Source organism: Panulirus ornatus, chromosome 1 (assembly GCF_036320965.1).
Source record: "Panulirus ornatus isolate Po-2019 chromosome 1, ASM3632096v1, whole genome shotgun sequence".
In the NCBI taxonomy this organism is placed as follows: Eukaryota; Metazoa; Arthropoda; class Malacostraca; order Decapoda; family Palinuridae; genus Panulirus; species Panulirus ornatus.
Window position 1 is genome coordinate 19,528,994 of NC_092224.1, and position 13,136 is coordinate 19,542,129.

General features: G+C 41.6%; 1 protein-coding gene across 6 annotated transcripts in view; it reads left to right on the forward strand.

Annotated features, from left to right (window-relative positions):
* Positions 1-4,944, forward strand: part of LOC139761106 (cysteine sulfinic acid decarboxylase-like) — a 55,861-nt gene extending 50,917 nt beyond the window's left edge. For all 6 annotated transcript variants that reach the window (XM_071685443.1, XM_071685286.1, XM_071685218.1 and 3 more), the window contains exon 11: positions 847-4,944. In XM_071685443.1, coding sequence (XP_071541544.1) covers positions 847-1,029 — 183 coding nt within the window. In that variant the 3' untranslated portion in view covers positions 1,030-4,944. The remainder of the gene's footprint in view (positions 1-846) is intronic.
* Positions 4,945-13,136: the final 8,192 nt, after the last annotated feature.

Sequence of the window (13,136 nt, forward strand, 5' to 3'; positions counted from 1 at the left end):
CCTCCTGTTCATTATCATTACCAAAGGTCGAAATTTAAAGTTATAGATATCATGAAGTGTGGTGCAGTCATGAGGCCTGCACGTGGCAGCCGCGAGTCGTGCGTGCGTGCAGTGGCTGCCAAGCCGGCGTGCAGTACTCGTGAGGCCTGCGTGCAGTGCTCGTGAGGCCTGCGTGCAGTGCTCGTGAGGCCTGCGTGCAGTGGTCGTGAGGCCAGCGTGCAGTGCTCGTGAGGCCTGCGTGCAGTGCTCGTGAGGCCTACGTGCAGTGCTCGTGAGGCCAGCGTGCAGTGCTCGTGAGGCCTGCGTGCAGTGCTCGTGAGGCCTGCGTGCAGTGGTCGTGAGGCCTGCGTGCAGTGCTCGTGAGGCCTGCGTGCAGTGCTCGTGAGGCCTGCGTGCAGTGGTCGTGAGGCCTGCGTGCAGTGCTCGTGAGGCCTGCGTGCAGTGCTCGTGAGGCCTGCACGCAGCAACCCAGCACGAGATATACACACGTCAAACATAGAGCTGAAAAAAGCAAAAAGAATTGCCTTGTCAGGTAGAGTCGCCTTGGTCCGTCAGTAACACTAATGACTTTAAACCCTCGCCAGTATTCTTAGCTTTACTACCTCCCTCCACGTGTGCTCACCGACTTCACCACGCCCCTGTCATGTGCTAGTCCCTCTATCTCTCACTAGTACTGAATGTACTTCCTACATCACAACATTATGATCACTGTACCACCCATGTCTGTCTCGTTCAGGTTGTAACACCTGGCTACCAAATACCTCACGTCCCCACGCCTCCCACCATCTGTGCCCACTGCAGAATTCGCTCTAGTGGAAGACGCTAACGTTCCGTAACCTTCCCCAGGTGGCCCCTGCGCTGAAGGCCCGCATGGTGCGACAGGGAACTCTGATGATCGGCTACCAACCCATCGCCTCCAAGAACCTGGTCAACTTCTTCCGAATGGTGACCACCTGTACGCCCACGCCCACGCACGCCGACATGGACTTCGTGCTGGACGAGATCGAGAGACTGGGCGCCGACCTGTAGGACTCAGACCCTTTGGGGCGCAGACCTGTAGTCATGTAAGGGAACGCGAGACGACAGACTTAGACTGCTAGACGACTGAACAAGTGGGTGCCAGACTGGCGGTACATGACAGAGATTGTTACACCCCGGACATGAAACATCACCAGGAGCAGCGGTGGAGCAGGAGCAGCGGTGGAGCAGGAGCAGCGGTGGAGCAGGGACAGCGATGGACATAAAGAGAAAGCAGACGACAGGTGATGAGATCTTAAGATTGAGTGAGTGGAACACACAGCGTAAACTATCAAGGAACTTTGACAGACGAGCCAAAATAGTATGTGAACACGATGGGAGGGAATCAAACGGAGAGAGAGGACACTAGGAGACCACAGTGTCCAGTGAGAGGACACTAGGGGACCACAGTGTCCAGTGAGAGGACACTAGGGACCACAGTGTCCAGGGAGAGGACACTAGGGACCACAGTGTCCAGTTAGAGGACACTGGGGGACCACAGTGTCCAGGGAGAGGACACTAGGGACCACAGTGTCCAAGGAGGGAAAAAATACAAAAGACTGACCTCTCAGTACACACAGGTGGCCAGCTCCCCCACGTGAGAGACGTTACCAAACACCCACCCAGTCGTCTGCCAGCCATGAAGGTCGAACTCAACTCCGGAAAATTGATTTTTTTTTTTTTTGGCCCCAAAGTTTAGTGGTGAAAACTTTTCGGACGATGTGTGAAGATTTTGTGATGAGGAGGGACATGGCTGGCAGCCACCAGGAGGGACGTGGATGGCAGCCACCAGGAGGGACGTGGATGGCAACCTCCAGGAGGGACGTGGCTGGCAGCCACCAGGAGGGACGTGGATGGCAGCCACCAGGAGGGACGTGGATGGCAGCCACCAGGAGGGACGTGGATGGCAGCCACCAGGAGGGACGTGGATGGCAACCTCCAGTAAACATGAATATGCTTCTGGAGCGTCGTCTTCCCTGCGCGGACGCTGCTTCCTTCCTGACGGGCATGATGACTGACCGCGGATTCTGTACATAAAGACGACTGTTATAAAGACACGGGAGAGATTCAGTTAGATTCCAGTCTTGTACATATCCTCTGGATGATCCCGCTTGTAAGTAAATTACTTTATTTAAGTATCACCGGCCGACGCGCCGATGCATCATTCCAATTTCATTCATGTTTTTCCATTTAGAACATCTGTCACCATTTCATTATCTAGGTCCAGGTAACTGGAGATATAGCCACGAATATCTATCTATCTATATATCTATATCTATCTATCTATCTATCTATATATATATATATCTATCTATCTTGATTACTGACTGAGGCAAGAGTTCTGGGAGCTGAAGGATTCTTGGGAGCGTTCACTCGAGAGACGGGTGCTGAGAGACGGGTGCTGAGAGACGGGTGCTGAGAGCCGAAGTATTTGGGAGAGGTTTGTTGGAGGATTCTTAGAGATGTGGTCATGAAGACGTTAGAATGACAATTCAAGAGTGATGAATCCTCGAGTTCAACCCAGATTCTCCGTAGGTCGTTTACAATACAATGATTCTAAGCAGCTGCCGACTGTCCAATTCCTTAAACGAAACACAAGTGGATTACCCTCATATGCTCCACTTGTGGGTTGGATTTCTCCTTCGTCGCGTTCAAATGTCTGCTTGAAAAACGAGCTTTCATGGACTTATCTAATTTAGACCGTCATCTGGGGAGTGAGTCAGTCTCCACGAATGACAACCCCTTTTTTCTTCTTCTTCTTCTTCTTCTTCCCACTTTTGGTGCTTCGTAAATTTAAAGTCTTCGACCCTTGAGCACGACGGTACCTTCCTTAAGTATGATGACCACCTGACTCGTGACCCAAGGCTTGTACCGTCCTGTTCAAGATTCCCACTGAAGTTGAGAACCATCATTACTCCTGTATCAGACCATGGTTATAATGCTGATGGCCTGTATCAGACCATGGTTATAATGCTGACGTCCTGTATCAGACCATGGTTATAATGCTGATGGCCTGTATCAGACCATGGTTATAATGCTGATGTCCTGTATCAGACCATGGTTATAATGCTGATGGCCTGTATCAGACCATGGTTATAATGCTGATGGCCTGTATCAGACCATGGTTATAATGCTGACGTCCTGTATCAGACCATGGTTATAATGCTGATGGCCTGTATCAGACCATGGTTATAATGCTGATGGCCTGTATCAGACCATGGTTATAATGCTGACGTCCTGTATCAGACCATGGTTATAATGCTGATGGCCTGTATCAGACCATGGTTATAATGCTGATGTCCTGTATCAGACCATGGTTATAATGCTGATGGCCTGTATCAGACCATGGTTATAATGCTGATGGCCTGTATCAGACCATGGTTATAATGCTGACGTCCTGTATCAGACCATGGTTATAATGCTGATGGCCTGTATCAGTCAATGGTTATAATGCTGATGGCCTGTATCAGACCATGGTTATAATGCTGACGTCCTGTATCAGACCATGGTTATAATGCTGATGGCCTGTATCAGACCATGGTTATAATGCTGATGGCCTGTATCAGACCATGGTTATAATGCTGATGGCCTGTATCAGACCATGGTTATAATGCTGATGTCCTGTATCAGACCATGGTTATAATGCTGATGGCCTGTATCAGACCATGGTTATAATGCTGATGGCCTGTATCAGACCATGGTTATAATGCTGACGTCCTGTATCAGACCATGGTTATAATGCTGATGGCCTGTATCAGACCATGGTTATAATGCTGATGGCCTGTATCAGACCATGGTTATAATGCTGATGGCCTGTATCAGACCATGGTTATAATGCTGATGGCCTGTATCAGACCATGGTTATAATGCTGATGGCCTGTATCAGACCATGGTTATAATGCTGACGTCCTGTATCAGACCATGGTTATAATGCTGATGGCCTGTATCAGACCATGGTTATAATGCTGACGTCCTGTATCAGACCATGGTTATAATGCTGATGGCCTGTATCAGACCATGGTTATAATGCTGATGGCCTGTATCAGACCATGGTTATAATGCTGATGGCCTGTATCAGACCATGGTTATAATGCTGATGGCCTGTATCAGACCATGGTTATAATGCTGATGGCCTGTATCAGACCATGGTTATAATGCTGATGGCCTGTATCAGACCATGGTTATAATGCTGACGTCCTGTATCAGACCATGGTTATAATGCTGATGGCCTGTATCAGTCAATGGTTATAATGCTGATGGCCTGTATCAGACCATGGTTATAATGCTGACGTCCTGTATCAGACCATGGTTATAATGCTGACGTCCTGTATCAGACCATGGTTATAATGCTGATGGCCTGTATCAGACCATGGTTATAATGCTGACGTCCTGTATCAGACCATGGTTATAATGCTGATGGCCTGTATCAGACCATGGTTGTGATACTGGTGCCCTGTATCAGTCAATGGTTATAATACTGGTGCTCTGTACCAAGACACAGTTATTTACATAATACATTCATCACAACAAATTTATCATCCTAATACAGTTGCATTAGGACACAGTTTTCTTCCTAACACAAATGTATCAATACAACTGTATCAGAACTCTGTTATTACCCTAATATAACTGTATCAGGACTCTGTTATTACCCTAATATAACTGTATCAGGACTCTGTTATTACCCTAATATAAATGTATTAAGACTCTGTTATCAACCTAATATATCAGTATCGGAACTCTGTTATCAACCTAATACAACTGTATCAGGACTCTGTTATTACTTTAATAGAACTGTATTAGGACTCGGGTATTAACCTATTACAACTGCATCAAGACTCTGTGATTAACCTCATACAACAGTATCAGGACTCTGTTATCAACATGAAACCTGTATCAGGACTCTATCAACCGAATACAAAAGTATCAGGACTCTGTTATTAACCTAACACAACTGTATCAGGACAGTTATCAACTTAACACAACTGTATCGGGACAGTTATCAACCTAACACAACTGTATCAGAAGTTATCAACCTAACACAATTGTATCAGGACAGTTTTCAACCTAACACAATTGTATCAGGACAGTTATCAACCTAACACAACTGTATCAAGACACTTATCAACCTAACACAACTGTATCAGGACAGTTTTCAACCTAACACAACTGTATCAGAAGTTATCAACCTAACACAATTGTATCAGGACAGTTATCAACCTAACACAACTGTATCAGGAAAGTTATCAACCTAACACAACTGTATCAGAAGTTATCAACCTAACACAATTGTATCAGGACAGTTATCAACCTAACACAATTGTATCAGGACAGTTATCAACCTAACACAATTGTATCAGGACAGTTATCAACCTAACACAATTGTATCAGGACAGTTATCAACCTAACACAACTGTATCAGGACAGTTATCAACCTAACACAATTGTATCAGGACAGTTATCAACCTAACACAATTGTATCAGGACAGTTATCAACCTAACACAATTGTATCAGGACAGTTATGAACTTAATACAAGAGAGAAGCTGGCCAGTGAGCACGCGTCAGCCCACGTACACAACTGGACATACGTGAGGTCATGTGATGAGGCATCACTCTTCATCATATCATACCGCAATACAACATACATAATAATACAACATACACACTACTCTACCATCGTACCGCAATACAACATACATAATAATACAACATACACACTACCCTACTATCATACCGCAATACAACATACATAATACTACAACGTAGATACATACTACTCTACTATCGTACAACAATAGAACATACATAATACACTACTATCGTACTACAATACAACATACATAATACACTAATATTGTACCACAATACAACATACATAATACACTGATATCGCACGACAATACAACACCCATGATAAAGCACATGTAACGAACGAGTAACACTTAAGCTATATTCAAATTTCAGAGAATACTTATATAACATACATAAATGATAATATACCACAGAAAAATACTAATATAACATACATAAATGATAATATACCACAGAAAAATACTAATATAACATACATAAATGGTAATATACCACAGAAAAATACTAATATAACATACATAAATGATAATATACCACAGAAAAATACTAATATAACATACATAAATGATAATATACCACAGAAAAATACTAATATAACATACATAAATGATAATATACCACAAAAAAATACTAATATAACATACATAAATGATAATATACCACAGAAAAATACTAATATAACATACATAAATGGTAATATACCACAGAAAAATACTAATATAACATACATAAATGATAATATACCACAGAAAAATACTAATATAACATACATAAATGATAATATACCACAGAAAAATACTAATATAACATACATAAATGATAATATACCACAGAAAAATACTAATATAACATACATAAATGGTAATATACCACAGAAAAATACTAATATAACATACATAAATGATAATATACCACAGAAAAATACTAATATAACATACATAAATGATAATATACCACAGAAAAATACTAATATAACATACATAAATGATAATATACCACAGAAAAATACTAATATAACATACATAAATGATAATATACCACAGAAAAATACTAATATAACATACATAAATGATAATATACCACAGAAAAATACTAATATAACATACATAAATGATAATATACCACAGAAAAATACTAATATAACATACATAAATGATAATATACCACAGAAAAATACTAATATAACATACATAAATGATAATATACCACAGAAAAATACTAATATAACATACATAAATGATAATATACCACAGAAAAATACTAATATAACATACATAAATGATAATATACCACAGAAAAATACTAATATAACATACATAAATGATAATATACCACAGAAAAATACTAATATAACATACATAAATGATAATATACCACAGAAAAATACTAATATAACATACATAAATGGTAATATACCACAGAAAAATACTAATATAACATACATAAATGATAATATACCACAGAAAAATACTAATATGACATACATAAATGATAATATACCACAGAAAAATACTAATATAACATACATAAATGATAATATACCACAGAAAAATACTAATATAACATACATAAATGATAATATACCACAGAAAAATACTAATATAACATACATAAATGATAATATACCACAGAAAAATTACTAATATAACATATGTAAATGACAATACAATATCACAGAATAATACTAATATAACATATATAAATGATAATATATCACAGAAAAATACTAATATAACATATGTAAATGACAATACAATACCACAGAACAATACTAATATAACATATATAAATGATAATATATCACAGAAAAATACTAATATAACATATGTAAATGACAATACAATACCACAGAATAATACTAATATAACATATATAAATGATAATATATCACAGAAAAATTACTAATATAACATATGTAAATGACAATACAATATCACAGAATGATACTAATATAACATATATAAATGATAATATATCACAGAAAAATACTAATATAACATATGTAAATGACAATATCACAGATAAATACTAATATAACATATATAAATGACAATATAATATCACAGAATAATACTAATATAACATATGAGAATGATTATATAATATCACAGAATAATACTTATGTAACATATATGAATGACAATATATCACAGAATAATTCTAATACAACATATATAAATGATAATGTATCACAGAATAATACTAATATAACATATATAAATGACAATGTAATATCAGAGAATAATACTAATATAACATATATAAATGATAATATGATATCACAGACAAATGTAACATATATGAACGACAATATAATATCACAGAATAATACTTATGTAACATATATGAACGACAATATAGTATCACAGAATAATTCTAGAATAACATATATAAATGACAGTATCACAGAATGATACTATTATAACATATACAAATGACAGTATGATATCGAAGAATAATACTAGGATCCCATATATGAATGATAATGTAATATCACAGAATAATACTAATATAACATATATAAATGGCAATATCACAGAATATTACTATTATAACATTTACAAATGACAATATATCACAGAATAATACTAATATAACCACTACTAATATAACCGCTAAAGAACACAGTCACCCCTCTTTCTTAAATAAATCAACTGCAACACCATCAACTCCAGCTGCTTTGCCACATTTCATCTTACGCGAGGCTTTCATCACCTCTTCTCTCTTCACCAAACCACTCTTCCTGACTCTCATTTTGCATACCACCCCGACCCAAGCCCCCTATATCCGCCACCCTATCATCAAACAAATTCAACAGTCTGCCAACATACTCACTCCATCTCCTTACTTCATCCCTATTCGTTAACACCTACCCATTTGCCCACTTCACCGATGTCCTCGTTTGTTCTCTTGTCTTAGGCATGTTATTAATCTACTCCCAAAATAATCTTATTCTCCCTAAAGTTTACTGGTAAGCGCTAACCCCAACACTCATTTGCCCCTTTTTGAACCCCTACACTTTCCTCCTGACCTATTTCCGTTTCCTCACGTCTCTCCCAATCATTTGCACTCCTCACTTGTAAGTGCCACTCATATACCTCTCTTTCACTAGGAACTGTGCTTTGTCATCCCACCACTCATTACCCTTTCTAATGTCCCCACACATACAACATACAACTCTCTCACGTCAGCACTGCTTCCCTAAATACTTCCCGTTCCTCATCCACTCCCCTATTTTCGTTTACTCTCAAATCTTGCCATTGCACTCTCAATCTCTCCAGGTATCACCTCACACAAGTCTCTTTTCCAAGCTCACTTACTTTCACCACTCTTCTCACCCATAGCCTTTCCTCTTTTCCGAAAACCTCGACAAATCTTCACTACAAGTAATATTCAGACATCCCACCAGGTAATACCTAATATTCACAATACCTTTATTGGTAATATCTATTCACAATAATCGCTAATAATCACAACTTTTAAACTTCTATAAAGGAAATTGATGAATCTGACAATGAGTACTTCTTCGAGAGATGTAGGGATGAAGTAACCAGCGAAGAAAACATCAAATAAATTAAGATACTTGTTAAAAAAGATGTAAAGAAATATCTTTACAGTATAAATGTAGTGGATGAATGGCACAGAATGACTGAAGACATGGTTCCTGCAAAAAAGATACATAAATCTACGATGTTGTATGATGGTAGACAATATTCTAGAGATGGGGCCCCACGGGTGTAAAGCTCCCTCCCCGTACAGAAACCCATCTATGGGGGAAAAAGTGAAAGGCAACAAGGTTTCAGGGGAAAGCAGTTTGTAATGAACCTCTTAGAAGATTTCTACGAGAGAGTGAGATCTGTCTTAGACAAAAAGGAGAAGACTGGATAGTTTACCTGTATCGGCATGGGAGGCTGATTAAGCGGGCTAGATCACCACGCAGGAGTAAATGGGAGACCCCTAACGATGGTTAGAATATCTTACTGGAGGCGAATAAATGATGCATGTCAAAGGAACCACCCGAAATGGGTGGTCATTGACGGATTCCATAGGACATTAAGAAAGAAGTTTGTTACAAAAAAAAAGATGTAATTTCAGTAGTGCAGGAGCGGTGGATGAAGGGACCAAAATGACGGAGGGTATGGTTTAATGCTGACAACATACATAAACTTAAGATGATGTACGATAATTAAGAATATTCAAGTGCAGTACAAATGGCTAATCACAAAGCCAGACAGACGACCAGTAATATGGCCTCCTCTTGCCTGGCAGGAGTGTCCTAGGTAGCAATCAGTACAACCACCACCTCAGGTCGCACCAAGAGTGTTGTGTTCGTCCTCTCGCCACAACGACTCCTCATTTTCCTCTTGTACCCTTCGTCTCCACCAGTCCCGCGCCACGCCCCTCCCCTACCACCCGTGTTGACCAATCAGGACAGAGCTGCTGTACACCTCCCCCCCCCCACCCTTGATGCTGCTGTTGCTGCTCTAGTCAACAAGTCCCTGACCCCCTGGCCTCTCCCTCCGCCTCCACTGCGCCAAGAAGTCTGACATGTGAATCCTTTAAGCATCCCATCCTTTTACCTTCCTCCTCCCCACACAATACGTATTCACACAGGTTCGAGTCTCGGAGAGGGCAGTTGGCTCACCGTCAATCGAGCTGTTCATCCTCTCCTATAGGGCTAGTCGATGTATGTACGTACCTGGCGTAAAGTGAGGTGTATATGTGCGTACATACATAAGGTTTACACATGGCACACATATACTAGGTTGAGCCTGGGGCAACACAAGCGTAAAACTCTCTCCCCGTAACATCCAAGTAGTATTGGCACGACAGCGCAAGTGTGGGAGGGATTACGAGTTTGTGTGTGTGTGTGTGTGTGACGCAGCTTGTACACCCGTGTGGGGCAACTTTCCTATTTGTCATCTACTTTCTTATATTCGTTTCTGTGATCGCCACCTTTACTCCGTCTTCACGTGATTTGTTCCTCCTGTTCTCTACCAGTTACGAAGAATTTCTGCCTATCGTATTTAAAGTAATGCTTAGGTCTCATCATGTCCTCCAGCTGAGAACTTCCTGGTTCGAACCTCCGCTCACTACCCCCCCTCACATCAGACGACCCACTGACCATCTGTGAGTCGTACTAACGTTGCCACTTGCCTTTCTCTTTCCCGTATCGTCACTCCACTCACAATTTCCGGCGACCGTTGAATCATGCGAGGTGATTCACCTGATGGTGTTTACCCTAAATGGAAATCTTTCCAAACGTCTCCTTCTCTATGGACGACATGAAGGCGATCTGGCGAACAGTATGAATTCATCGTGTTTACCTCCCTCCAAATATGCTTCCTTAGTGACACGCTAGCTACCCGGTCGACCAGTGACCCTACCTGATAAATAAAGTTCCTGATGGTTGTTTCTCGCATGAAGACAAAGTCAGAGTTTCGGCCATTCTTCACTGTGTCCCACTTCCATGACCTTATACGATTGGCACGAGTGAATTCATTTTAGCCATGCAGGCGGTCGGGTCGTGTCTGTATACGGTGATGTGTGTCCTACCGATTCTCGTTCATCATATCTTAATTTCTCGACGGATGAGAGAGATAACAGGACTGCCTGATGACGTCCACCTTCCCTGACGTGGACAGATTTACCTACAAATGTCTCTTACTCGATGAAGTAACGGAAACTATACCGTGAAATTAGAGAAATTCATATAGAAAGTTCAGTAAATATGAAAGATAAGAAGAACGAGAGTAACGCCCTCCATTTGTGGTGGTGCTAGAATACCTACCTGGTGTACGCCACACGTTGAGCCCACGTGCACACTGCCCTTGAACGCACCACACACTTCCCTCCCGCCGGCCTCTTCCTTGCTCACAATCTCAAGAGTTACATCTATTTCCTCGTTCCGTCCACTTCTAAACTAGGCAGAATTCGGGGACTCCAGGTTGTCTCACAAATCCGGACTTAGAGGTGGACTGTGCACCTCATTAACTCTTCCAGTCCAACTTCGCAACCTGACCCACAGCTGAGTGTTTGTGTCATCACGTATTAGTGACTACTGTGTAGCCGCTGGCAACCCACGGGTGGGTCGTTCTCACATCTGTTTCTTTCCCTACATCTCCAAGCTTTGGAAGTCTACCTCCTCACGTCTTGCCCAACAACTATGACCTGACCCATTTTTGAAAAGGCAGATTTTCCATTTCCTCTGAAATTTGTCCTATTTTCCTATTTCTCCTCGTCATTAATCCTCTTCACTTTTTAATTAAGGCCGGCCCTTGATGTGTGCTTCTGTCCAGGACTGGAGCTTCAAGCATCAAAAAAAAAAAAGGTCGAAGAAAAATCTCAATTTCCATGACACGTATGGGCGTCCAAGTTCATACCGTAGAATCTGAACATATGTTCCACAAAAAATCTCAACTTACAAGAAGACACGTATGGGTGTTCAGTTTCATACCGTAGAATCTGAACATTTGTTGAACTAATGGTAATCACTTCACGAGTTCCGCCTGAGCTGGAGACTTGGGATACACCTTGTGGTGAGTTCGAAGGCCATTCCTCAGTCACGTCTGCAGTGGATGAGCCGGCCAGACACAGCACCAGGAACACGAGCATCCGTGGCCCTCAACACCACCTGGCTCTTATGTAAGTAAACACACGTCCGCTGACCTTTCATTCTAACCAGCGTAAGTTTACAACCACCAAGCACGACAGGACGACCCTAGAGCACGACAGGACGACCCTAGAGCACGACAGGACGACCCTAGAGCACGTCACAACGACCATAGAGCAAGACAGGACGACCCTTAAGCACGAGAGTATGACGTTATAGCACGACAGGACGACCCTTAAGCACGACATGATGACCCTAGAGCACGACACGACGACCTTAGACCACGAAAGGACGACCCTTAAGCACGACACGACGACCCTTGAACACGAAACGACGACCCTAGAGCACGAGCACGACAGGACGACGCTTGAGCACGACACGACGACCCTAAAGCACGACACGACGACCCTAGAGCACGAGCACGACAGGACGACGCTTGAGCACGACACGACGACCCTAAAGCACGACTCTTGAGCAAGAGGTCGTCACCAGAGCACGACAAGACAACCCACTGAACACGACAGGACGACGCTTGAGTAAGATAAGTATCTACCTCTCACCGACAGCATAAAGCCTTGGGGCTAGGCTACCATACCGAAGCGTCGCACACAGTTTTTGCTAAATAAATCAAAAAGCTAAACATGTGGTTTGTAGATGTCTGGATCTTTGTCTTTGTTGAAGTCAGACACGATACGATTAACATTCCTGTATCAGGTTTTTGGTCTATGATCGTGATACGTCGTACAGTGATCATAAAAAGATGTGTATGTGACTGGTGGAGAGGGTTAAGGGATGATGATTACTGGTGGGGGAGGGTTAAGGGATGATGATTACTGGTGGGGGAGGGTTAAGGGATGATGATTACTGGTGGGGGAGGGTTAAGGAATGATGATTACGCGGGGGAGAGTTGC